The sequence below is a fragment of the Carcharodon carcharias genome, chromosome 23 (assembly GCF_017639515.1).
Source record: "Carcharodon carcharias isolate sCarCar2 chromosome 23, sCarCar2.pri, whole genome shotgun sequence".
NCBI classification, from domain to species: domain Eukaryota; kingdom Metazoa; phylum Chordata; class Chondrichthyes; order Lamniformes; family Lamnidae; genus Carcharodon; species Carcharodon carcharias.
The window spans coordinates 8944621-8970644 of NC_054489.1; the positions used below are offsets into that span (position 1 = coordinate 8944621).

At 43.5% G+C, this 26024-nt stretch overlaps 1 protein-coding gene across 8 annotated transcripts in view; it reads left to right on the forward strand.

The window, feature by feature from the left end:
- LOC121294041 (protein AF-10-like) overlaps positions 1 to 26024 on the forward strand; it is a 156349-nt gene that overhangs the window by 18560 nt on the left and 111765 nt on the right. For 6 of the 8 annotated variants that reach the window (XM_041217557.1, XM_041217563.1, XM_041217562.1 and 3 more), the window contains exons 4-7: positions 634 to 743; positions 2822 to 2925; positions 6988 to 7081; positions 12506 to 12610. In XM_041217557.1, the coding sequence (XP_041073491.1) occupies positions 634 to 743; positions 2822 to 2925; positions 6988 to 7081; positions 12506 to 12610 (413 nt within the window). The remainder of the gene's footprint in view (positions 1 to 633; positions 744 to 2821; positions 2926 to 6987; positions 7082 to 12505; positions 12611 to 26024) is intronic. The other 2 variants (XM_041217561.1, XM_041217564.1) reach the window with 1 other exon arrangement.

Consider the following 26024-nt stretch of genomic DNA (forward strand, 5'->3'; position numbering starts at 1 on the left):
TGCCACCTCCCCGGTGACGCTGCCAAGCAGTGCACAGCTGCCAGCAATGCACTGGAGGGTGGGATTTCCGCCTGCTGCGTTCTTGAATATGGTGAAGGTCCACCACTGCCCAGTTAAGTGCCTGGTCGGGCTTAATTCGGCAAAAAGGAAGCATCGTGCAGCTCTCCAGCCGATGGGTGAGCCTCCTGTCACCTATGTTAAATTCTGCCCATAATCTTGGTTGACACTTCTGGTGCCAGCACTGAGGGCATACTGCACTGTCAGAGATGCTCTTTTTCGGGTGAGATGTATAAACAGGACCATGTCTGCCTCTCAGTTGGACAATAAAAGATCTCGCGGCACAATTTTGAAGAAGAGCTGGCCGAGGTTTAACCTGTTTTTGTGATGTTGTTTGAGGGCTATCTGATTATTTGATTGTCTGGCATAGCTGTTTTGTGGGAGGTTGCGAAAATTTGCTGCTGCACTTCCCACATTGCAACAACGACTACATGTCAAAAAAATACTACTTAATTGTAAAGCACTTTGGGAAGTCCTGGGGCTTTGACAGATGCTATCCAAATGCAAGTTTGTTCTTTAAAGTAAAATAAATACAATACGTGTCTTCATGCTGCTTTTTCTGTCTCCTGTCTGCAGGTTGGGCCCACGTAGTCTGTGCTCTCTACGTACCAGAGGTGCAGTTTGCCAACGTTATCAGTATGGAGCCCATTGTGCTGCAGTATGTTCCCCATGAACGCTTCAACAAGGTAATGGCTCCATGCTCTTGTGTTACACAAGCTGAGGGATATGGTGGTGTTGTGTAGTGTTATGCAGGGATGATGCAATTTCCGTAACCCATAAATGATTTCCATTTGCTGTAAATAAGAGTGTTGAACCATTGATTAGAAACAGTGAAGTTTAAAAATTTACCTCCCCTTCAACTCTTTGGTCTGTTTCAGTTTCCCTGCCTCTTACCATACTAATTCCTCAAGATTCTAGTCATATTTTCTCTCCTCCTCGCTTGAATATGCTCATTCTTGGAATGTGGTTCATTTAGCATAAGTCACAACTTTGCTTTTTTGTTTATGTGGCTGTTGTTTGTGTGCGAAAGCCTCGATAGCGATTGGAGGCAGGCCATTGTGCCCATTGTGCTCTTCTAAAGAGCTATCCAGTAAATCCCCCCTCTTTCTGCATTGCCCTGCAAATTTTTCCCCTTGAAATATTTATCTAATTCCTTCTTGAATGTTGTAATTGAATCTACTCTCTCTCAGACAGTGCATTCCAGATCAAAACAACTTGTTGCATAATAGAGCATCTTCTCATCTTGACTCTGGTTCCTTTACCAAATACCTTAAATGTGGGCCCTCTGGTTACCGAACCTCCTGGCAGTGGAATTTATTGTGTGCAACCAAATCTGACCCTGCCCTTCCCGATGCATTTAAAAAAAATTCATTCACAGGATGCAGGTGTCACTGACTAGGCCAGCATTTCCAGCACAGGCCATTGGCCATCAATAACTCTGACCAAAACTCCCTTCCCTGATCAAGAGGCCTTGGACTAATATTAGTTCCTTTATTATGACTCCTCACTGAGAAGTTCTTAGTAGAGAAACAGCTATTGCACTAGAAGCACCTATTGGCTCAGCTCCTTACTACACCTGTTAGTGGCCTTGCTTTCTGCCACCAAAGCCCTAAGCTCTGCAATTCCCTCCCTAAGCCTCTCGTCCTTTAAGATGCTCCTTAAACCCTACTTCTTTGGTTGTCCTTCTGGGCACATGTCCTAACACCTTATATGGCTTGGTGTCAAATTTTGTAAATGCCCTGCGAAAGATCCGGGGACGTTTTACTTACGTTGAAGGCGCAATATAAATGCAAGTTGTTAGGTGAACCACAAAGTCGTTGGACATGCTAGTGTCTGATTGGCTGCATAGGAAACTCACCCCACTCCCCTACCTAAGACACTGATACTTATAAATTGGGTCAAAATCCCGGAACTCCATCCATAACAGCACTGTGGGTGTACCTACACCACATGGACTGTAGTGGTTCAAGAAGTCGCCTCACCACCACCTTCCCATGGGCGATAAATGCTGGTTTGGTCATCCTGTGAAAGAATTTTTAAAAACTGGTTACTGGTGTGACAGTTTTGTAGTGAGACAGTGAGGCACGGAGGAGAGTACACTCGGACACCTATTTTAAAGATTCAAGTTGTTGGGTGCATGACCTCCAAAGCTACTTGTTAATGACCGATAGTATGACTGGAAATGAGTTGTGTACATTTGGAACATCTTTCATGGATTACTTCAGTTTTATTTTTGTGCGAGAATGAATTTTGATAATTTTGAAATCGAGGGCAGCAATTCGATTGTAAGGAAATGAAATGCTCTCAATCCTTCCCAGATCAAGTGTAGAGTCAGATTTGAAGTTAAACTCCCCAGTAATGCACCTCAGAACAGTACCAGTGAAACTAAAAGAGAGCCTTGCATTTCTGTAACGTCTTTCTCAACCTCAGAGCATCTCCCAGGCACTTTACAGTCAATGAAATGCTTTTTGACGTGTGGTAGGAAAATGTGGCAGCAAGTGGGAGTCTTTTTCATCTACATGACCTTCTGATGTTGATAACTTAGTGGTTGAATTGAGGACTGTTTTGTGATGTAACTATTCTATCTAGGTTCTGATGGAATGTTCTGTATGAGAAGCTGTTGAGCGCGTAACATGACGAAAACTACCTGTTCGGTGCCAATGGCGTGACTGGAAATGAAACTTGTTGTGTATTGACGGAAAGGCATTGAGAATTGAGGTGTCGATTAACAGCTGTCGCTCCCTTTTTCCTCTTTTGGTTTTAGACCTGCTACCTCTGTGAAGAACAAGGCCGGGAGAGCAAAGCAGCCACAGGGGCCTGCATGACCTGTAACCGGCATGGATGTCGGCAAGCGTTCCATGTCACTTGGTGAGAATGTTTTTGAAAAATCACTAGAACCTTTCTCGCCCCAAGAAACCCAGCTTTCACCCCTCTGATGTAAAAGTGATGACTCGAGACACAGTTGAACTCCACAAGAAACACAGAAAAGGATGTAGAGAGATTATTGCTCCTTGTGGGAGAATTAAAAACTAAAAGGTGCCATAAATACCAGGTGATTATTAATAAATCCATTAGGAGTTTAAGGGGAAATTTCTTTACTCAGGGTAGTTAGGAACTCGCTACCAAGGGAAGTGGTTAAGGCAAATTGTTTAGGTGGTTTGAAAAAGAAATGAGGTGAGCACACGAGAGTAAGATGGATTATAACTGTACTGCTGAAATGAGCTGGTTGGAAAGAGAGACACATCTGAATTACTAGCACCTGTACAGGCTAGTTTGGCCAATTGGCCTGTTTCTGTGCTGTATATTCATTGATTATCCTTGAAATTCCAGGATTCATGGGGAAGACATTGACCTTTTCTCTCCACGAACTGGCTTCCCCATATTAACTACCTCCAGCTTGTCTGAGGTGGGGGGTGCAGTTCAAATAGTGTGATGGACTTGTCCTCTCCAATCTGACTGACTGACTGAAACTGGTGATGAGAGCACACACCCCCAATCCGATGGGATCCCCTTTAAGTATTCAGATTGGACTTCTTCAGATCTCTGCCTGAAGGCAGGTCCGATGCACAGTGCCGTGACCTCCACCATGGGTAGGGTAAGGAGAAAAGTTCTGAATCCAGTCGGAATGGGGATTGAACCCCATGCTGTTGGCACCAATTTGAACCACATCACGGTTCAACCAACTGAGCCAACCAGCCCCTGTGACAACGTACACTTTTACATGCATGTTGTAGCCTGGTAGCCTGGAGCTATGGATAGTGATGATAGAGGCTCCTGTTACTTTCCATCACATAGCTGACCAGGAATCTCTCCCGCTCTTACCCACCTGCATGTGTTGGAAAGCTTTGCAAGTTGATTCCTGTTCGGATGAGTTATGAACACACCTTCCCTGACCATCTGGCCCTGGACTGCGAGTTGAACCAAGTTCCTGGCTCAGAGACTGGGGTACAACCCACTGACCTCGCTCATTGTGTCTCAATGACATAATCGGGTCCTGGCTTTGCTATTTTAATCAATTTGAACTGCGGTTTGAAGCGTGGTGGGTACCTCAACAGGCCACACCTGCTGGCAGCCGGATGGAAGGCCAGAACAGTGTCAGGCAGGTTAAGTACTTTTTTAAAAAAAAACATCATTTCATTATGCGGCCCCATAAAGAAATCTTAGGCCCCGCTTGTCATGGGATTGCTTCACCCAGAACTCCTGTTCTCACTGACCCTTGTTGACCCTTGGACCAGCAACTTCTTAATTTTAAATTTCTCATCCCTGTTTTCCAATTCATCCATGGCCTTTTCCACTGCACCCCCCCCACTGCCCTCAACTCCCTACCACCCCTCCATCTCTGTAGCTTCCTTCAGCTCTGCAACCCTCCAAGATCTCTGCACTCGTCCGATTCTGGCAATATGACCTAAGCAATCTCCATTATATAGCTCTGTCAATAAAGCCTAGAATTCCATGGACCAAATGGGGCCTATGAGGGAGAAAGGAACAGAAGGTTACAGCGATATGGTGAGATGAAGAGGGCATGGAGGAGGCTCACACACAGATCATAAATACCAAAATAAACCTAGCTCCCTGCATTTCTCCAATTCTGGCCTCTTGTGCATCCCCACTTTTTAACTATTCCACCATTGACAGCTGTGCTTCAGCTGCCTATGTCCTAAGCTCCAGAAACCTTTGCCCAGACTTTTCTGCCCCTAGTTCTCTTTCCTCCTTTAAGATGCTCTTTAAAACATACATCTTTAACCTTTAGTCGTTTGTCCCAATATCTCCTTAATGTGGCTTGGGATCAAGTTTTGTTAGTAATGTTCCTGTGAAGCGTCTTGGGATATTTTACGACATTTAAAGGCGCTATAAAAATGCAAGTTACTGTTGTTGTACTTGACCTCAGAACTGGTCCTTTGGGTCCTCATCAACGGCCTTCGTACCAGCCTCCCTCTTCCCCACCCCCCACCTCCCTCACCCGACTTCACTCTCCTGCCACCCAGGCAGACATTAAGTTCGAGCTTATTTCAGGTGGGAGTGTGGGCTTGGGAGTTAAAATCAAACTGGGCCTCGCTGTGCAAACTTGTGGCTCATCCACACTCCCTCGCACAGAGGGATCTCACTCCCCGCAATTAATATTACTGCTCTGGATTGAAATCCGGCACATGATGAGTTATAGAAACTTTAAGGACGAAATTAATCTGAGGTATCTTCAACTCTCTTCCTCTATGCCCACAGCTAAAAACCGTCTTTAATTCAGCAGCAGACTAGTGACCCCAGTTGATTGCCCAGAGCAGGGAATTAAGAAGTGTCACACTGGCAGATTTGGGAACGCTGCTGCCCCAAGGTCGGTGCTGAGGTACATTATTGGAAGCTTCACTCCTCAGCTGGCCTGGGCGTGCTTGAATGTATTTCATCTTCCAGCACTGCAATTGCTTTTCTCACCCTCGACTCATCAAGGATCTTATACACGCGCGCGCACACACACACACACACACACACACACACACACACACACACACACACACACACACACACACACACACAGGCATACACAACATGAAAGAATCATTGACCCTCATTCCACAAAAGTACATGAAGAGTGAGCTGAGTGCAGCATAACCGTGACATGACCTGTAATGAGTTATGGTTAATAATCAGTTGGTCTGCATCGGTGCCTGTTGAGCACCACACTTTGAATCTGACGGCCCACCATTTGTCAAATGGGCTTTCCATTGGACCATGATTTGGAACTGTGATAGGAATCTTCCGTCTTTAGCTGTCAGTATTCAAAGTGTTAGCACGTGCACGTTTCAGCAACGATAGTTCATAAATTTGTCAGCACCTACTTAATGACAATACCAGTTTCAACAACAACATGCACCTTTAAGATAGAAAAACGTCCCAAGGCACTTGTATTTAGAGCAAAGCTTGCCAATTAACTGAGCAGTATTGCTAAATCAGCATAGCAATATCTGCCTGTCCGGATCTATTGATTAATCCGTCCAGGGTTTTGTGTCTTTGTTCCTAATATACAGTCCCCCTGGGCATTCTGATAGGTTCATGTGTTATCTCCAACCTCCAAGTTGGCATGCATCACTGCTCTCCTGAATTGGGAATTCTCTCCACATCAGCCTTTGCCTTCCCACCAACTCATAAGATTCCATCCGGTTACTAGAATTCCCTTCCCTTGTTTCTCCATCTTCTACCAGGTGCATCGAATGACCTGCCCTAATTCTGCTCTGTTCATATGAACATATGAAATGAAGCAGGAGAAGGCCATTTGGCCCATCGAGCCTGCTACGCCATTCAATAAGATCACTGCTGATCTGATTGTGGCCTCAACTCTACATATCCGCCTACAGCCCCCCCCCCCCCCCATAACCTTTGACTCCCTTGTAAGTCAGGAATCTATCTACCTCCACCTTAAAAAATATTAATTGACCCAGCCTCCACCACTGTCTGGGGAAGAGAGTTCCAAAGATTCACAGCTCTCTGAGGGGCCTTCTGTCCAGCAGCAGTAATTCACCATCTTGTGACATCCTTGTGACATGAGGAAGGAAAGGGGTTATTGGACTTTGATTATGCACCTGTGAAGTGTCTTCGGGTTGTTTTGCTGCAGTAAAGGTGCTATATAAATGCAAGCTGTTGTTGGACCGAGTGCATTTTTGTTCAAGGTACTATGTGGTTTTAAACAAAAGAAAATAATTGACCTTGCAAAAAAAAATTTCTTAGCAATTTTATTGGTCAGTAAGGATCTCCCTCACTTGCGAGGCCACTCTGTGATGTTCATTTTGAAGACCATTCCATAGCCAGTAGTGAGGGATCATGACCTCGCACTTGTTAGAGCTGCTGTGAAGCCGGATGGCCCTGGGATGTTCTGTGATTTGATGTTTGTGAAAACTAGCTGTGTGCTGAAAACTAACTGCGGTGTGCTGTTTTCTTCAGTGCTCAGATGGCTGGCCTGCTGTGTGAAGAACAGGGCTCTGAAATTGACAACGTGAAGTACTGCGGTTACTGCAAATACCATTTCAACAAAGTGGTGAGTCAGTTTCATAATCCTACACTTGGAAGTTTTGTTTTCTCTTTCCAGCTTTCTCCTCTTCCCCTGCCCACAACCCTTCACCCCTGGAGATTTGACTGATTTGCTGCTGTAGGTTCCACAAGCATCTTCCATTCCCCTGACCAATCGGCCAATACTTTCAACTTGGCTACAAGTGTTACCAAGAGGTTCGAGGACAGACTCCCATCCCAGCCAAGCCCAATCCTCACCTCAGCCAATGTCCATACTTCTGTCAAAGTTTACTGGATAGCAGTCGGGAATGGGAACGCTACCCAGATTTTCCCTCCCTAATCCAGGGGTGTTGATGCCAATTGTAGTAGCCCTACTTGTAGGAGCCCTTGGCTGAGATATGGGATTTAGTCTGGGCATACTTGACTTGTTTCGCTAAGCTTTGTAAACTATTGGGAGAACACATAGGGGCTTCTTGACATTGTTTTGTTATTCTCATACATTACCTTACAGGGATTAACTGTTCCAAGTATGTGTCCTTATTGCAATGGCTCTGTGTTCTGGAGAAAACCTTAGCACTTGGCTGAAACCCACTCAATGTCTACTTCATTGTAAACCCAAGAGTGTTAAATGTGCATCATTCTTTGGATAGATGGTTTTCAGTGTGGGCTGTGATAAAATAGCAACAACAGCTTGCATTTATCAACATCCAGTACTGGATGAGCAGACATTTCCTCCCACTAATTATTGAGAAGACCAAATCCATTGCTTTCAGTCCCCACCACAAATTCCATTCCCTGAGTTCATCCCTCTCTCTGGCACTCGTCTGAGGCTGACCCAAACAGTTCACAAACCTGCTGACATATTTCACCAAGAGAGGAGCTTCTGACCACATATCCACTCCATCCATAAAAAGACTGCCTAATTCAACCTCCATAACATAGCCCAATTCTGTACCAGTCTCAGCTCATCTGCAGCCTTTTATTGCCTCTTGTCTGTTTCAACACAAACTCAGCGAGTCTCCCATGTTCTATCCAACATAAACTTCAGGCTATCCAAAACTCTGCTGCCTTTGTTTTAACTCACAGCAAGTCACATTCCCCTATCACCCTTGTCCTTGCTGATCCAATGGCTCCTAGTTAAGGAATGCCTCAATTTTAAAATTCTCATCCATTTTTCAAATCCCTCCATGGCCTCTCCCCTCCCTGTAATCTCCTGAAACTCTGATATACCTGTGTTCATCTAATTCTGGCCTTGGTGCATCTCTGATTTTAATCGTTCCACTGTTGGCAGCCTTGTCTTCAGTGCGTAGGCCCCAAGCCCTGGAATTCCCTCCCCAAACCTCTCCACCTCTACTCATTTTTCCTTCTTAAAACCTAAATCAGTCATAATATTTCCTCATATGGCTTGGCATAGAAGTTTGTTTGATAATGTTCCTGTGAAGTGCCTTGAGACATTTAACTATGTTAAAGCTGCTATATAAATACAAGTTGTTATTATATAGAATCTTCACCGCAGTAAAACGTCCCAAGGCTCTTTTAAGGTAAGGGATGATGGAAATTGACACAGAGTCAAAGATGGAGATGTTAGGGCAAGTATTGAAGAAAAGCTTTGCCAAAGAGGTAGGTTTTAAGGAGCATCTTAAAGGTTGAAGGAGATGTGGGGAGCATGAGGCAGGAACTCCCAGAGATTGGGGCTTAGATGGCTGAAGGCAGGCCTCCAGTGGTGGGCAAAGGCAGTGGGGGGACTTGCAAAAGACCAGAATTGAAGGGATGTGGGTTTTGCCACAGATTGCGGGTCTGGGGATGCTATGAAGTTAGGAGGAGAATGGTCACAGTGAGGTGACAATCATGCCTGAGACACTTGAACCAACACCTGTCTACTTTAGCTGAATCACTGGAGGCAGATTGTCTCAACTGGAATGTCCATCAGGCTAAATATTTAGTGTATCTAAGCTGGATTCACAACACTTGAATGTGAATTCAGTTTGAGCTCGGTGACTTAACACCGTGCATGATTCTGGATTCACTGTTTGACTCCCAGCCTATGAGCAGTCAACAGATCACAGCCAGAGCTATACTTCACTTCATGATGTCTGTGTGGAATGGAGTGACTGTGAAGCTCCCTAGGATTTAATTGACTGTTGATGCTTACACGGAAAATCCTACATAGACCTTGTTCATTCTTCCTGTGTAAGACTAGCGATTGAGTGTCGAATGTATATTAAACTCTGTGGGGAGGCATAAGAGTTGATAGTATTTTCATCTGTTCTCCTACTGCAACCCCCCACCCTGCAAACATATGTCAACACTCCAGCATTGATCACAAAATTGGCAACAAGGGGCAGAGAGCCATTGGCTTTTCTCCCTCAGGAGGACAATCGATCTTCCATCAGGCCTGAGCCCAGCTAACTTGGCACCGAACAGGGCAGTGACCAAGGGACCTTCTTGAGCAGTGCGTTTGGTGCCTGTGCTGAATTCTGTGTATATGACCCCTGCGCAGTGAATGAACTACTTATTTGCTGCAGGGCAGTTTGATGAATGTGTGACTTGGAGAGAGTGATTTAAAAAAAAAGGGAGTGGAGGAAAGTGACTTGAGAACATACACGGGAGTGTTTTTTCAAAGTATCTGCTGGAAGATGTGGCTGTCTTGAGATTAATGACTCCATACCCCACCATCTGCAGTGAAACCTGTTTATTCTCTTGAAGCTTGTATCTGAGTCCATTTATTATCTTTGCATTCCAAAGTGCCAAACCATTTCCTATTCACTTCGTACAGACTACCAGATGGCTGGAGTGTTAAGAGGCCTGTAACACAGACACAGGAGGTTCTACATAACTGCAGCAACAAAGCTTTTCAGCTCAATTAACAACATATGAACCCCAAAGATTTTGTGTAACAATGCATAATTTTTTTTCCCCTTGTATTTTCACTCTCCCGCTTTCCCTCCCCTTCCTTTTTGGCGTGGTAGCACTCTGATGCCTTATACACGTGACGATTGCTAAATAGAATTATGTAGAATGTACAGCACAGTAAGAGACCATTCGGCCCAACAGCTTCATGCTGCTGTTTATGCTGCATGTGAGTCTCTTTCTGTCCATCTTCATCTCATTCTATCAGCATATTCCTTCGATTCATTTCTCCCTCATGTAGTTATCGAGCTTCCCTTTAAATGCATCTCTACTATTCGTCTCAACCCCAAGTTCTAATCCCTCTCTGGATAAAGAGCTTTCTCTTGGTTGGATTTATTAGTGACTAACTTATACTTATGACCTTCAGTTCTGGTCTTCTCCACCAGTGGAATCATTTCCTCCATGTCTACCCTATCGGAGCTGCTCTTCCATAGTTTTCATAACTTCTGTTAGATTGCATTTTCCTTTCAGGGAAAAAGAGAACCAGCCTGTTCTTTCCTGACAATTATAATCTCTTGGTTCTTGTATCATTCCTGTAAATCTCCAGTGCCTCTATATCCTTTTTATGTTGCTGACTGAGCCAAGGCAGCGGGCATCAATAGGCTATTCATCTACAGTGGGCATCACAACCCATGCTCTCCAAAATTCCAGATGTATTTCTGCCATGGGTTACTGCATGATGACGAGGAGCTGGAACCTTGGATAATTTGTGTATTTTTTCCCCTCTCTGTGTCTTAAACGGGAAGCACCAAGATCAATTGTGGCAATGATCAGACCCTCTTTCTCTCTGTGGTCGAGTTCTTTACTTAAGAGTGTTCTTACCAATTGAGCTCTAAGTGCTGTAATAAGACTCGGTTATTCTGCTAATGGACAAATCCTTGCCCTATCGCTTTGTAAGTGTCTCTTGAAGCTAGAATGCAATCATTTAGGATCAATTAACTGGACATGTTAGCAAGATTTTTCCACTTGTCCGAGACAGAAATCGCAGGTCATAATGTTTTGAAGAAGCATCGTATTTTATAGAAGATAACATGAAAAAAAAATTTCAATGTTACCCCAAAAGGTAGAAAAATAGTTACTAAAGGAAGGCTTATAAATAAACTCAGGACATCACAAAGCACTTTTTGAAGTGTAGTCATCACTGTTGTAACATAGGAAATGTGGCAGCCAGTTTGTGCACAGTAAGCTTCCACAAACTCTAATGTGATCACGAGGTTATAATCCATTTTTAGGTGTTGGTTGAGGGATATATTTTGGCCAGAAAAATGCCCTGATCATTTACAAAATGGCACCACGTGATCTTTTTGTCCACTTGAAAGGGCAGCAGGCCTTGGTTTGATGTATCAACGGAAAAACAGCACCTCCTGACAGTGCAGCACTCTCTTAGTAGTGGGATGGAATGTTCACCTGAATTTGATGCTCGAGGGACCTGGAGTTGGGCTTGAGCCCACAACCCATTACCAAGGCGAGAGTGCTACCAAATGAGCCACAACTGATATTCATTCTGCTGCAGAAATCATAACATATCTTGGAGGGGGTTAATTGGATCACTTTTTCAATGAGCCAGCAGAGGCTTGATAGGCCGAATGGCTGCCTTCTGTGCTGCATCATTCTGTGATTCTAAGCATCTGGAAATTCTCACTTGCACAATTGTTTTAAAATAGATGTTTGTGACTGTTCTTGTTGCCTTCCTCAATGGCTGGACATGTTGGTGTAGGCCTTTGAGGGCCTAACAACTTTAGGGAGGGTTGGGGCAGGTGTGTGGAGACAGGAATCTTTCAACCCATTGAGGCCATTTTGTTTCAGTGATTGGATTTTTTTGTTGGCCTCTGTTACTGATGCTTGTGTTGTGACTGATGGCTGAGGTACCCCGGCCTCAGTTTCAAATCCTGTCTCTGTGCATTGTCATGATTTTCATTGCTTTTCCAAGCAGGAGTGATGCCACACTAGAGCTGTGTCACTACCTGATGCCTGATCCATAATATAAACAGGATGTAAGTCACATGCATTCTATCCTTTCAAGGTCACCCTCCTTGTGGTCACTATCTAGCAGGACATCCAGTACCACTGAAAATAAGAGCTCAGGCTTGGATAGTGTAATGGAGCCATATGGAGTAAGACGTTGACTGGTTTAAGGCCCAGTCTGTGCTATGGTTACTTGCTGGTAGTCAAGGGGTGAGGTTTGGGTGCTACAGTTGGTTTTGGAGACCACAGCAAAGAAGGGGGGAAATCCAGCCAGGGCTTCTGCTCCTGATCCATGACCTCCTTTAGCAAACACAGGTATGGGTGTGGAGTGAGGACTGAGTAGAACTCAAACTGCCCACTTTTAGGCATTATCGCACAATGACTACCCCAGCGAGGCAACAAAATGTAGCCAGAGTACGTGGAACTGAACCGCGGAAGAAATTGGTGCGCTAAGGAGAGCAGGGAAGTTTATTTTTAAAGACTTCACTAAAGCAGTTTGCTGCACAGGATTTATTTTAGTGTAAAATTTTGTTAGTGTAGATTTTTATTTAACTTTGAACTTTTTTAAATTCCGCAGAAGAAATGTCGGCATTCGGCTAGCACTGCCTATGACCAAGGCCTCAGTGATTCGTCTTCCCATTCTCAAGATAAACAGAGTTCCCTTTATGACAAACAGAGAAAGGTTTGTGTAAAATCTTGTATTAACCTCTATGTTAGGGCAGATCTAATGAAGGATGGAAGGTAGTGTATGTGGTCAGTAGTGTTGTATGTGTTGCAAAAACGAGACACTGAAGCTAGGGACACAGAACTAGGGACTTTACGAGCAGAAGTTGCATCTGATAACTACCATGTGATCCTGATTGGAAATTATATGCGTGGAGACTTTGAGTGAGGGAAGGAAGGATTGGGGTGAACTGGAACTTGTCCGCCCCTCCCTGTCCTACCAAGCAGCCTTCCAACATTCATTGTCAGGATTTAGAACTTAAGGAGAGAACATTAAATAGGAAGGTAATAGCAGATTGAATAGCCCAGCATCGAGTTCCTACCTGTGCTTGCTATTTGTGTTTTGAGCGAAGGTGTTAGTGCCTCATTTCACTTCTGTTGTTTTATATTGTGAGCGTACCTGCCAAACAAAGCAGGAGTGTTACCTGCGATGTGTAAATTCTTCTGCATATGTGGATCTATGTTTAACTGGCCTATCCCTTTATGGGTACAAAGGCATTGCTGTAAATTGGCATGGTCTTTGGTTAATTAGAGGCTATTTGCTGCTGCTGATTTTATAGTTGTTTATAATACTTTCAAGATGCCACTTGTTCACTCAGATTTTTTCTGTTCAGTTATGGTTTGCTTTTCTGCATATGGGTTTTAGGCCAATCCAAAGCAAGGATGGCTTTTAAGAATAACACTTTGAAATTTGGCACTATTGTGAGTCACATTAGATGCAGGACTTCCAATCGATGTGTTCATTACTGTGGATCTTGCTGGTAATGCACTTCTGTCATACTATATTTCCAATGCAATACAAAAAGAGATTGAAAGAAAGGCAGAGTCATTTTACGATTTTTTTTCCCAGCCAGAGCTAAAAGCTTAGGAATGGCTACAATTGTTCTCTGACCCTAGGAATTAATGAGGAGATACGGATAACAGTATTTGCCTATTTCAGTCAGTTGTCTTCAGGGGAAAGTGCCTGAGGTATGGCCTCAGACAATCAGCTTAAGTTGGCAGTTAAACCATGTTCTAGAAATTGGTTCACCTGTGAGCAACTCCACAGAGATGCGCTAGTGTGCAAAATCTATGCCGAGTATCACGATTGACTGTTAATTGTTTCTATGCGAATGTCCCCAATTACATGAGGAGCATTTATCCTTCATCATGATGCACATAAATATGACAACATTCCAAGATAACTGACAATATGAAATAAGACCAACCTGTCAGATGCAGAATGAATATAATCTTTCAAAAAAAAATGGATCTTCAGATTAATGAATGTTCTTGGCTTTTAATTATTGAGTCTTGGTCTTGCACTTTTCTACCATCATCTCAAACTGCTTATGGATATCTTACAGTTATGCTTTCTACTCTGTATAATAAAGCCTGGATAGTCTGGAATGTTAGAGCCCATTCACGGTTTTATTTTGGGTTTTATTTTGAGGTTGTTTTCATTCAAATCTGTTTAAACTGCTTCAACCAGTGTGTTGGTGATTATAACAACAAAAAAACTGCGGATGCTGGAAATCCAAAACAAAAACAGAATTACCTGGAAAAACTCAGCAGGTCTGGCAGCATCGGCGGAGAAGAAAAGAGTTGACGTTTCGAGTCCTCATGACCCTTCGACAGAACTTGAGTTCGAGTCCAGGAAAGAGCTGAAATATAAGCTGGTTTAAGGTGTGTGTGTGGGGGGCGGAGAGATAGAGAGACAGAGAGGTGGAGGGGGTTGGTCTGCTTCTATCACTGCTTGTTTGTCGCTACAACCACACCAACCCCCTCCACCTCTCTGTCTCTCTATCTCTCCGCCCCCCACACACACACCTTAAACCAGCTTATATTTCAGCTCTTTCCTGGACTCGAACTCAAGTTCTGTCGAAGGGTCATGAGGACTCGAAACGTCAACTCTTTTCTTCTCCGCCGATGCTGCCAGACCTGCTGAGTTTTTCCAGGTAATTCTGTTTTTGTGTTGGTGATTATTGCTGGTGACAGCAGTGATGGTAATGGCAGTGATCGTGCTGATTATATGAGTGATGGAGTTGGCAATTTTGTTGTGGTGATGGTGTTGGTCTCTGTATTGATGTCCATTGTTGTATTCATGTCTGTGACTGATGGCTTTCTGATATGTGGTATTGTTAATTTATAGATTGTGATTGTTGTAATGATGACACTTGTTGCCATATTGATGATTAATTGCTGTACACAGTTGTCATTAATTGCTTTGTGTTTATGATGTCCTTGGTTTTTGATTCTTTTTGCAGTGTGGTCTGTTTATGGTCTGTTTGCACCTCATCGAGTGGCTCTGGTCCTAGATTTTCTTAGTTTAAATGGGCTTGGATTGACTTTGTTTTTGGTGGACATTGTTGTGCTCCCAGTACTTCACTCCATCTTCAGAACTCTGCATTTGAGTAATGTTGAATTATTGGCTGTTATTTTCTTAAATACAGCAGAGGTAAAATGGTTGAATTCTGAAAGGGAGGAAATTGAATTTTCCCAGCTTTTGATTTTAAAATTCTCATCCTTGTTTTCAAATTCTTCAATGGCCTCATTCCTTCCTATTGCTAACCTCCTTAAGGCCTACAGCCCTCTGAGATCTCTGCACTCTTCCCATGCTGGCCTCTGGTGCATCCTTGATTTTTGCTGCTCTGTTGGCAGAGTGTGCCTCTGCTGTCTTAACCCTAAGCTTTGTAATTCCTCCATAAAACTCTTCCCTCTACTCCTTTTAAGATGCTCCTTTAAACCTACCTCTTTGACCAAGCTTTTGGCCATCTGCCCTAATGTCACCTTATGTGGCTCAGTGACAAATTTTGTCTGATAATGCTCCTGTGAATTGCCTTGGCACATTTTTACTACATTAAAGGTGCCATATATAAATTGTTGTGGTTGCTCTGTTGAAGATACCCCCTACAAAACCAGGTTATCGGTTCCCTTTTCATGTCAGTCAAGAAGCAGTAGAAAGTGTTAGGGGCTACGTAGCATTCCCTGTGATTATCATTTGTTCAAAAGCCTTTTCTCATCTTGATGGATATGGCTCCTAACTAGTTGGGAGTTATGGAGTTCCTAGTGCATGACAAATACCCATTCAAAAGAGCAAAATTAACCTGTTTATTTTTATTTAAGAGGCTGTTTGAAGATAATTATTCACAAAGAAATCCTGCAAGCTATATGGTTTGCTGCACTCCAACCATCAACTGTATGCTCATTTGTACAAAAATAGGTTTGTTTTTGCAAAGACAGCTGCGAATTAAGGAGAATGTGTCTTAGTTTTAATATTTTTCTATTTTATGCCTGTCACTGCTTTTAATCCTATTTGACGGATTCTTTGGGAGGGTGTTGAGGAAAGGGGGCTCAATTTAATTTCTGTGGAACTGTACTCCTATTGAGAACGAGCTAAAGCACTTGAGGGGATAGCTGTTGTCTCCAGAATGATATCAATGGTTTGGTTAAGTGGGTGGATAAATGGTAAGTGGAGTTCAAACCAGAGAAGTGTGAGGTAATGCATTTGGGGAGGGCAAACAAAGCAAAGGAATACTCAATAAAAGGGAAGGTATTGAGATGGGTTGAGGAAGTGAGAGATCTTGGAGTGCATGTCCACAGGTCTCTGAAGGTGGCAGGACAGGTGGACAAGATGGTAAAGAAATGCTTTATTGGGTGAGGTATTGAATACAAAGCAGGGATGTAATGCTGGAACTGTATAAAACTCTGGTTAGGCCACAGCTGGAATTTTGTGTGCAGTTCTGGTCACCACATTACAGGAAGGACATAATTGCTCTGGAGAGAGTACAGAGGAGATTTACAAGAATGTTGCCAGGGCTGGAAAATTGCAACTATGAGGAAAGATTGGAAACGCTAGAGTTGTTTCCCTTAGAACAGAGGACGCTGAGGGGACGACCTAATTGAGGTGTACAAAATTATGAGGGGCCTAGATAGGGTCAACAGGAAAGACCTGTTTTCCCCTCGCTGAGGGGTCAATTACCAGGGGACTTAGATTTAAGGTAATTGGTAGATGGATTAGAGGGGACAGGAGGAAAAACCTTTTCACCCCAGAGGGTGGTGGGCATCTGGAATTCACTGCCTAAGTTGGTGGTTGAGCCTAAAATGCTTAACTCATTTAAAAGGTACCTGGATCTGCAACTGCAAGGCCATGGCCCAGGTGCTAGAAAGTGGGATTTTAAAAATGAGTGGCTAGCTTCTTTTATCTTTTTTTATGGCTGGAGTAAACACGATGGGCTGAATGGACTCTTTCTACACTGTAATGTTTCTATGGTTCCAAGAATGAATCTACTTTCATTAGCTGCATCTCAATGGAGCAATGCAATTGTTGCATATTGAATGGGAGAGCAGGCTAGAAGGGCCGAATGACCTGCTCCCCCTGTTTCTTATGTTTCCCTCTTCTGCCCTGTGTGTTGCTGTCTTGAGAAATGGTCTACTATTTATTGCAACACAAAAATACTACTTTAAGAGTGAACCTGGGTGACTCAGTTGTTAAGTGGGTTGCTGAGTGTATAAATCATCCAATATAGAGTAGTAAGATCCTAAATTTGGTCCAGATCTCTACTGAGTTAGTAGGTCTCCAACAATGGGGAATAGGAGGACACAGAAAGGAACATGACATTGGCGTCCAAGAGGAATGTTCAATTCATATTGCCTGCAGGGCAGGCTGAGAGAGCGGTCAATAAAGCATAGGGGATCCTGGGATTTATAAATATAGGTATAGAATACAAAAGCAAAGAAATTATAATGAACCTATATAAAATACTGATTTGACCTCAATTGAAGTATTGCATCCAGTTGTGGACATCACACTTTAGGAAGGGTGTGAAGGCATTGGAGAGGGTGCAGAAAAGATGCACGAGAATGGTTCCAAGGATGAGGAGCTTCAGTTACACAGGTAGATTGGAGAAGCAGGGACTTTCTCCTTGGAGAAGACAAGGTTGAGGGGAAATTTAATAGAGAGTCTTCAAAATCTTGAGTCTGGATAGAGTAGATAGGAAGAAACTATACTCCAATTGGTGGAAGGATTGAAAACCAGAGGACATCAATTTAAGGTGTTTGGCAAAAGAAGCAGTGGGTGTGGTTAGGATCTGGAATGCATTGCCTGAGGGTGTGGTGGAGGCAGGATCAATAAGGCTTTCAAAAGGGAGTTGGATTGTAACCTGAAGAGGAAAGATTTGCAGGGTTATGGGGAAAAGGCGGGAGTGGCACGAGGTGAATCGCTCTTGCAAAGAGCCAGCATGGAAACAACGGGCCAAGTGACGCCTTCCTGTGTTCTGTGATTCTATGATGTTCCCACTTTAGATCAGTGAGATCAGTGAGTACACACATGTTGAGGATAATATTGGGATTAGCAATGATGATAACGCAGGTCCAGGCTCTTACAATTGTGTGAGGAACAAAAGGATGACTGGTGCCTAGGGGGCTTTACCTCACATTAATGTCTCCAGAGACAAGGGATGAAAAGTAAAGTTCATACTTGTGTAGGCTCTGGCTTGAAATATATGGTAAAATCTCCATTGATGAGAACTCTGGCACCTGCCCAGCTGCTCCCTCAGTCATTCAGGCTTGCTGCAATCACTATTCCAAACCATCAAGTTAAAGCTTCCTCTCTTTCAGCTGCTATCAAGACTCTGCGAAATTAGCTTCACCCAGCCAGGTTGGGCTCTCCTGATATGACGCTGTTGAGGTATACTCGGCAGAATTAGGCACCAATGAAGGATAAAGCCTTTGACAAGAAAGCTAGAAGACCAAATCCTAAACTAAATCCACAATCCCTGGGAGCGAGCACAAAAGTAGCACTGAGTTCAGTGGAGTGGAAAAATGGTTTGTGGTTTAAGCCTGTGGTTGAATTTGTAGTCAGTAGTTTTAATGCACCATCTGCCTGTTCTCTATATAAATGTACAAGTTTCTCCAGTATATTAGATTCAAAACCAATGCCTCATAACTGATGCATTTTTCTGTCAGTGCATGCAGATTATTTTGCTGTAGTTCACAGCTCAGAAATCCAGTATCACCACATGATCAGTCCTGTCTCTACCTAAGCCTATCTGAGGTGAAACCCTCATCCAAGCCTTTTTTTGGTTCCAGGATTGACCATTCCAATAATCCCCTGGTTTACCTCAATAAACTGGAGCTTAACCAGAACTCTGTTATCTGTATCCTAATATGCACCAGGTCCTGCTCACCCAACACCAGTTTTGTCTTTTGGGCTTAATTTGGCTCCGAGTGTCTCAATTTCAAAATTCTCATCCTTGTTTTCAAATCTTTCCACAGCCTCGTCCCTCCCACTCTCTGTAATCTCCACCAACCCTACAAATCTTGGGTATCTGCACACCAAAAATCCTGGCTGTTTGCTCACTCCTGACCTTCACTGTTCCGCCAGTGGTGGCTATCCTAGGCCCTAAGTTCTGAAAGTCCCTCCCTAAACCTCTCTATATCTCTCTCCTCCTTTAAGATGCCCCTTGGAGCCTACCTCTTTAACCAAACTTTTGGTTATCTGCCCCAATATCTCTTTATGTGGCTCAGTGAAATTTTATCTGATAACACTCCTTTGAAGAGTCTTGGTACGCTTTACTATGGGAGAAGTGTTATATAAAAACAAGTTGTTGTAAAGTGTATGGTCTTCGCACACCAAAGTAAGGTGGGGTGAAATTAACTTTTTTAGAAAGGAAAATAAAGGAATTGTTCCCTTTCTCTGTGGCTCAGTGGGTGAATGCATCACGTTGTATGGAACTGATTTGTTCAGATAGGTCCCAGATCCGAGAACTTCACTAAGTTTACAGAGCTTGGAATAAGTTGCAACAGTAGTAGGAACTTCTTGTGTAAAATAAATACCAATACTTGTGTAGTAACTATGGCTTTATTTAGTGTGTAATAGCTTTAAGAATAATACTCGCTGGGAATGGTCACATGATCTGTAGTAACCAATGGGAGAGTAGCACAGGCTACCTCAGCAGTCAGTGTAGAGATAGAGTTGGAGTTGAAAGCACACGTTTAGTTGCTGCTGAGTATATTGTAAATAAACTTAATGTTTCCACCCAAGAAGTGTCTGCAGATCAACTCTATCACTAATAGTACAGCTCGGGCCTCCCTACAACAAACTGGTGATGAGGATAAAACAGGATTTGAACAGAAGAAATCAAGTTAAAAATAAATTGGCACTGTACCTTGCATAGTGATTGTAAGTAACAAGCTCCGTTAGAATAGAACAAGTTATCCCCTTTCAAAATGCCACAATTTTGGAGAATTTATTCTTTTGAAACTGCCACAGACGATTGGTGTCAATACACAGAATGTTTCACATTCTATTTTCAAGCGAACGAGGTTATGAGGGAAGAGAAGAGGCAAGCAATCCTCTTGAGCACTTGTAGGAGCAAAACCTACAGCTTGATTTGAAGTTTGGCACCCAGTGCCTCAGCTTCAAAACATTTCGATGAAATGGTGGATATCATGAAGGATCACCCAAGCATCAGTCACGATGAGGTTCAGTTTAATTCATGAAATGGAGCCCCGGATGAGACAATTGCATGCTAAGTGGCAAATTTGAAGGAGCTAACAGAACATTGTGAGTTTGGTATGACCCTGAACGACATGCTCAGAGATCGTTTAGCGTGTGGTATGAAAGAGGACTCTGTTCAGGAAAGATTATTGTCCTAAGTGAATCTGGATTTCAAGAAGGCGCTAGAGATAGCGCTGGCCATGGAAAGCGCAGTAACAGATTCACAAGCAATACAGGGTGTGCAAAACATGCCAAGAAGTGGGAAACAGCGCCCGTTAGCCGAAGAATAAAGAAAAATAACTTAGCAACATCGAAAAATAATTTTAATGAGGTGGTAACAACCAGTCTTTCAGCGAGTGGCAGTTTTAAAAAAAAATTAAATGCTACTATCGTCATAGAAATGGACATATGATGAAGCAATGCAAGGAAAGATTCAAACAGGCTTGTAAACAAGAGAAGAAGCCCAATGAAATCTACAATGTAGAAGAGCCTGAAACAACAACATTCAGACATTTACTTGTTTAATCTGAAAGTTGGAAACACAGAACTAATATTTGTCACAGTGAAAGTAAATGGCAAACCTGCTAGAACGGAAGTGGACACAGGAGCTTCCGCTAGTGATTGGGGAAAGTGCCTTAAAATATTTGAATAATGGTGAGCATCAGTTAAGTTTAGAAGAAACAGCTGCCAAGCTAAAAACGTATATGGGTGAAGACATTTAAGTAAAAGGCATAAGCAGAGTAACTTTCCATTATGGAGGCCAATCGGCAAAGCTACTTTTGATGGTGGTAGCAGGTGAAGGACCCAGACTCCCAGGGCAAAATTGGCTAAAGTAGACTAAGTTAGATTGGTCTGAAATTTTCAGCTGAGAGCAAGTGGGCTACCAGAGCTACTTAGAAAGTACGCCACTGTCTTTAAGGACGAATGGGAAAATGCAGGGCCTGCAGGCCAAGATTCATGTGGATCCGGAAGCAACCCCTCACTTCATGAAGGTGAGGCAAGTGCCATATGCCCTGCGAGAAAAAGTCAACATTGAATTGAAAAGTCTAGAGAAACTGGGCATTATACAACCTGTTCAGTTCTCAGAATGGGCAGCACCCAAAGTCCCCATCCTTAAACCCACCCAAAGCATCTGAATCTGTGGAGACCACAAACTGATGATTAATAAAGTAGCTAAGCTAGACAGGCACCCTGTTCCAAAAATCAAAGACCTGTATGGCAAACTGGCAGGAGGGACAAGGAACACAAAGCTTGACATGAGTCATGCTTATCAACAACTAGAGTTGAATAATGCCTCCCAGGAATTTGTCACAGTTAATACCCATAAAGAGTTGTACCAATATACACAATTGCCTTTTGATATCTCCACAGTTCATGCCATCGTTCAGAGAACAATGGAAAGCTTACTGCAGGGACTGCCCCAGGCTGTAGTCTATTTAGACAATGTATTGGTGACAGGATTCACTGAAAAAGATCATTTGGGAAACTTGGAAGAAGCCTTAGTACACTTCTTGCTAGCTGGAGTGCGTCTAAAAAAAAACTCACGTTCCAAGTGAAGGAGGTAATCCAACTGGGTCACTGGATAAATTCACAGGGCCTCCACCCGGTTGAGAAGAAAGTGAGGGCCGTAGGAGAGGCACCTGCACCAAAGAACACCTCAGAGCTCAAATCTTTCCTAGGAATGATCAACTATTATAGGCAGCTCTTACCCAATTTGTCCACAGTGTTAGCCTCCTGCATTCTTTACTCAAATAGAACCAATGTTGGTCTTGGGAGGCATCCCAGAAAGAAGCTTTCATAAAGGTGAAACAATTGTTGCACTCGGCCAATCTATTAGTGCATTATGACCAGATGAAAGAATTGGTGTTGACATGTGACGCATCTCCCTATGGAATGGGAGCAGTGCTCTCTCATTGGATGGATGACGGCACGGAACGGAACGGCCAATAGGTTACGTACCAAGAACGCTCACCATACCGGAAAAGGGATACTCACAGATAGAAAAAGGCCTATCCATCATCTTTGGTGTCAAGAAATTTCACCAGTACGCATACAGCCATTATTTTACAATCGTTTCAGACCACAAGCCATTCCTAGGATTGTTTAGTGAGGACAAGGCTATACCACCCATAGCCTCAGGAAGAATACAATGATGGGCCTTAATTCTGGCAGCATACGAGCACATTTTCGTACATAGGCCTGGCAATCAAATCGCAAACGTTGATGCCCTTAGTCATTTGCCGTTGCAAGAAATTGATGAGCATTTCCCAGTTCCACAGGAACTTGTTTTACTGTTAAATTTCTGAGATTCCTCACTGGTATGTGCTCGACAGATCAGAGACTGGACAAGTCAGGGCCTAGTCCTATCTCAAGTACGAGAACAAGTGCTCCATGGTTGGTCATAGGAGCCAGTATAAAACCGTACTTCAACAGAAGACATGAAATAACCAACCAGAATGGAATCTTATTGTTGAGTGCACGAGTGATAGTTCCTCCAAAGGGAAAGGACCCACTTTTAATTGAACGACACAGTGCCCATCCAGGAATCTCCCGAATGAAGACCATAACATGCAGCAATCTATGGTGGCCTGGGGTGGATGGCGAAATAGAGAGTTTAGTAAAGTACTGTGTACAATGTCAGCAGCTGCAAAAATTGCCAGTGACAGCTCCATGACACCCATGGGAGTGGCCAGGTAGGCCCTGGGTGCGATTACACATTGACTACGTTAGATCTTTCCTGGGAACAATGTTTCTGCTCATTGTCGATGCCCCTTCAAAATGGTTGGACATATATGAGGCGAATTCACCAACGTCTGGTGCTACAATTGAGAAATCACGTCAGAGTTTTGCCATTCATGGAATACCAGAAGTGGCCGTTTCAGATAATGGCACTGCATTTACGAGTGCTGAGTTTCAATGGTTTATCAGCCTCAATGGGTATCACTCGTGAAAACTACACTATACCACCCTTCCTCAAACGGACTGACTGAAAGAGGCAGGCATGAAAAAGCTAACTGGCGATTCCTTGGTAACCAAGCTAGCACACTTTCTTTTTCATTATAGCGCTACCCCTCATATAACAAATGCGGAGTTATTGTCGAAAGACTGTCTCAAGACGAGATTGAGCTTAATAATGCCGAATTTAGAGGGGAAGGTGGAAAGGGGTCAGGGAAGGCAGAACTGGCATAGTTGCGAGAGGAATTTTACCATGGGAGAGCCGGCATATGTGAAACATTTCAGGGAAGGACTAAAGTGGTTACCGGGTGAAATAAGTGTGGTGACTGGACCTCTGTCTAACCACGTGGAGGTGGAAGGCCGGATCATCCGTAAACATGTGGACCATTTAAGGAAGAGAGAGACAAATCACCAAGATTTGGTTCCACCAGTGATCATGACCGGGTCTGCGTTTCCTGTTGAAGATACTCAACCCAGGACTGACATGTCTGATGTTCCTGTAAGAATTGAGGATAGAGAACTGCAAGTTCCCACCGAAGCACCTGATGTTCAGGCAACTCCGGAAAAGGAGGTACCTGACAAAGAATCTGAAGTTGTGGAGCTGCGACGTTCCACATGTACAAGGAAACCACCTGGAAGACTGAACTTGTAAATTCCTTACCCAGTGTAAAAATTATGTTGTCTTGAAAAAGATGTACTTGTAAATATAATTTGTATAGCCAAGTTAAAGGGGGAATAATGTAGTAACTATGGTTTTATTTAGTGTGTAATGTGCCTTTAAGAATAATACTCGTTAGGGAAGATTACATGATCTGTAGTAACCAATAGGAGAGTAGCGCTGGCTACCTCAGCAGTCAGTGTAGAGATAGAGTTGGAGTTGAAAGCACACGTGTAGTTGCTGCTGAATATATTGTAAATAAACTTAATGTTTCCACCCAAGAAGTGTCTGCAGATCAACTCTATCACTAATAGTACAGCTCGGGCCACCCTACAACAATTTGCTCTTGTATAGTTCCTATTGCACTGAAAGAACCCCCGTTCTCGGCTCACTCTTGGAGGAGTACTGAGGTGATGTAACAGAGATCTAGCAGCATCTGTAAGACTGTTCCTCTGTCGGGAAATAACAAAAGGAGAAGGCCACTCAGCCTTTTGAGCCTGTTCTGCCATCTTAATTAGCGAACAGCTGATTTGCACCTCAAATCTATTTACCCTCCTTTGATCCATATCCCTCGATACACAGTTTGATTTCAGTTGACCCAGAGTCGACTGTCTTTTGGGGGTGCAAGTTCCACATTTTCACTGGTCTTTGGGTAAAAATTGCTTTCTGAAGATTCAGGGCATTGAGAGGAGGGAACAAAATTGACTGGAGGAGTGGAGGGGGGGTGAAATGATGTGAGTTTCTACGTGCAAGGGGCTAATCCAACCATGCACCAAGTCCGTTGATCTAGGCACTGTGTATCAACCCTATTGCAGCCCTTGGCAATGCGTGGCAAGCAATTTTCTTCTAAAAGCAGACCCTCCTGTTGTGTCTTGACTTTGCAGCTGAAAGCTTTCATTTCAGTGTGTTTTGCTCTGTGTATTTCATGTCGTGTGATACATCATAAGGGCAACTTCAAACAGCCATGAGCAGTGCGACCACATTAAAGGGATATTCAACATGCTAACTTAAAAATGAAGCATGTGACAGAAGAAAATAGTTTTCTTTTTAAAAATAGAATTAGCACTTGAGCTAACTAAAAATGGAATTTGTGTCTTTGCAAAGGTTACTGGAGACTTTAACTACATGGAACTTACTTCTGGGGTAAGCTCACTAAAGTAGAGTTCCGTCTTTGGAAACGATCAGCAATCTAGGCAAAAACAACAGAGATAAAAACAAAAAAACGGCAGATGCTGGAAATCCAAAACAAAAACAGAATTACCTGGAAAAACTCAGCAGGTCTGGCAGCATCGGCGGAGAAGAAAAGAGTTGACGTTTCAAGTCCTCATGACCCTTCGACAGAACTTGAGTTCGAGTCCAAGAAAGAGTTGAAATATAAGCTGGTTTAAGGTGTGTGGGGGGGGGGGGGGGGGGGGGGGCGGAGAGAGAGAGAAGTGGAGGGGGTTGGTTTGGTTGTAGGGACAAACAAGCAGTGATAGAAGCAGATCATCAAAAGATGTCAACAACATGCCGAGCCCGAAATTCATTGAGGTGAGGGCGTAAGGGTATGAAACTAAGTCCTTTGCTGAGCACTGAATGCTGAGCATCGGAGAGGGGAAGGTCAGGGGGTATAGTGAATACACGGCTGGGGCTGGGATTGGAAGATGGGGTGGGGACGGAGGAACAGGCAGGGGTGGAGGGTCCTAGATGGGTGTTGGTGTCGATGAGTTGTTGGAGCTTGCGTTCCTTAGCACTTGAGAGAAAGAGAAAAAGTTTCTTGTTGAGGCGTCGGATGAGCCGAAGAATAAAATGAAACTGGGGGCACGCGCAGCTTTGAAAAAGGGTACGGCGGTGCTGTAACACCTTTCTTCCTTTCAAGTGAAGCAGCATTTCACTTGCATTTCCCCCAACTTAGTCTACTGCATTCGTTGCTCCCAATGCGGTCTCCTCTACATTGGAGAGACCAAACGTAAACTGGGCGACCGCTTTACAGAACACCTGCGGTCTGTCCGCAAGAATGACCCAAACCTCCCTGTCGCTTGCCATTTTAACACTCCACCCTGCTCTCTTGCCCACATGTCTGTCCTTGGCTTGCTGCATTGTTCCAGTGAAGCCCAACGCAAACTGGAGGAACAACACCTCATCTTCCGACTAGGCACTTTACAGCCTTCCAGACTGAATATTGAATTCGACAACTTTAGGTTTTGAGCTCCCTCCCCCATCCCCACCCCATTTCTGTTTCCCCCTTCCTTTTTTTTTCCAATAAATTATATAGATTTTTCTTTTCCCACCTATTTCCAT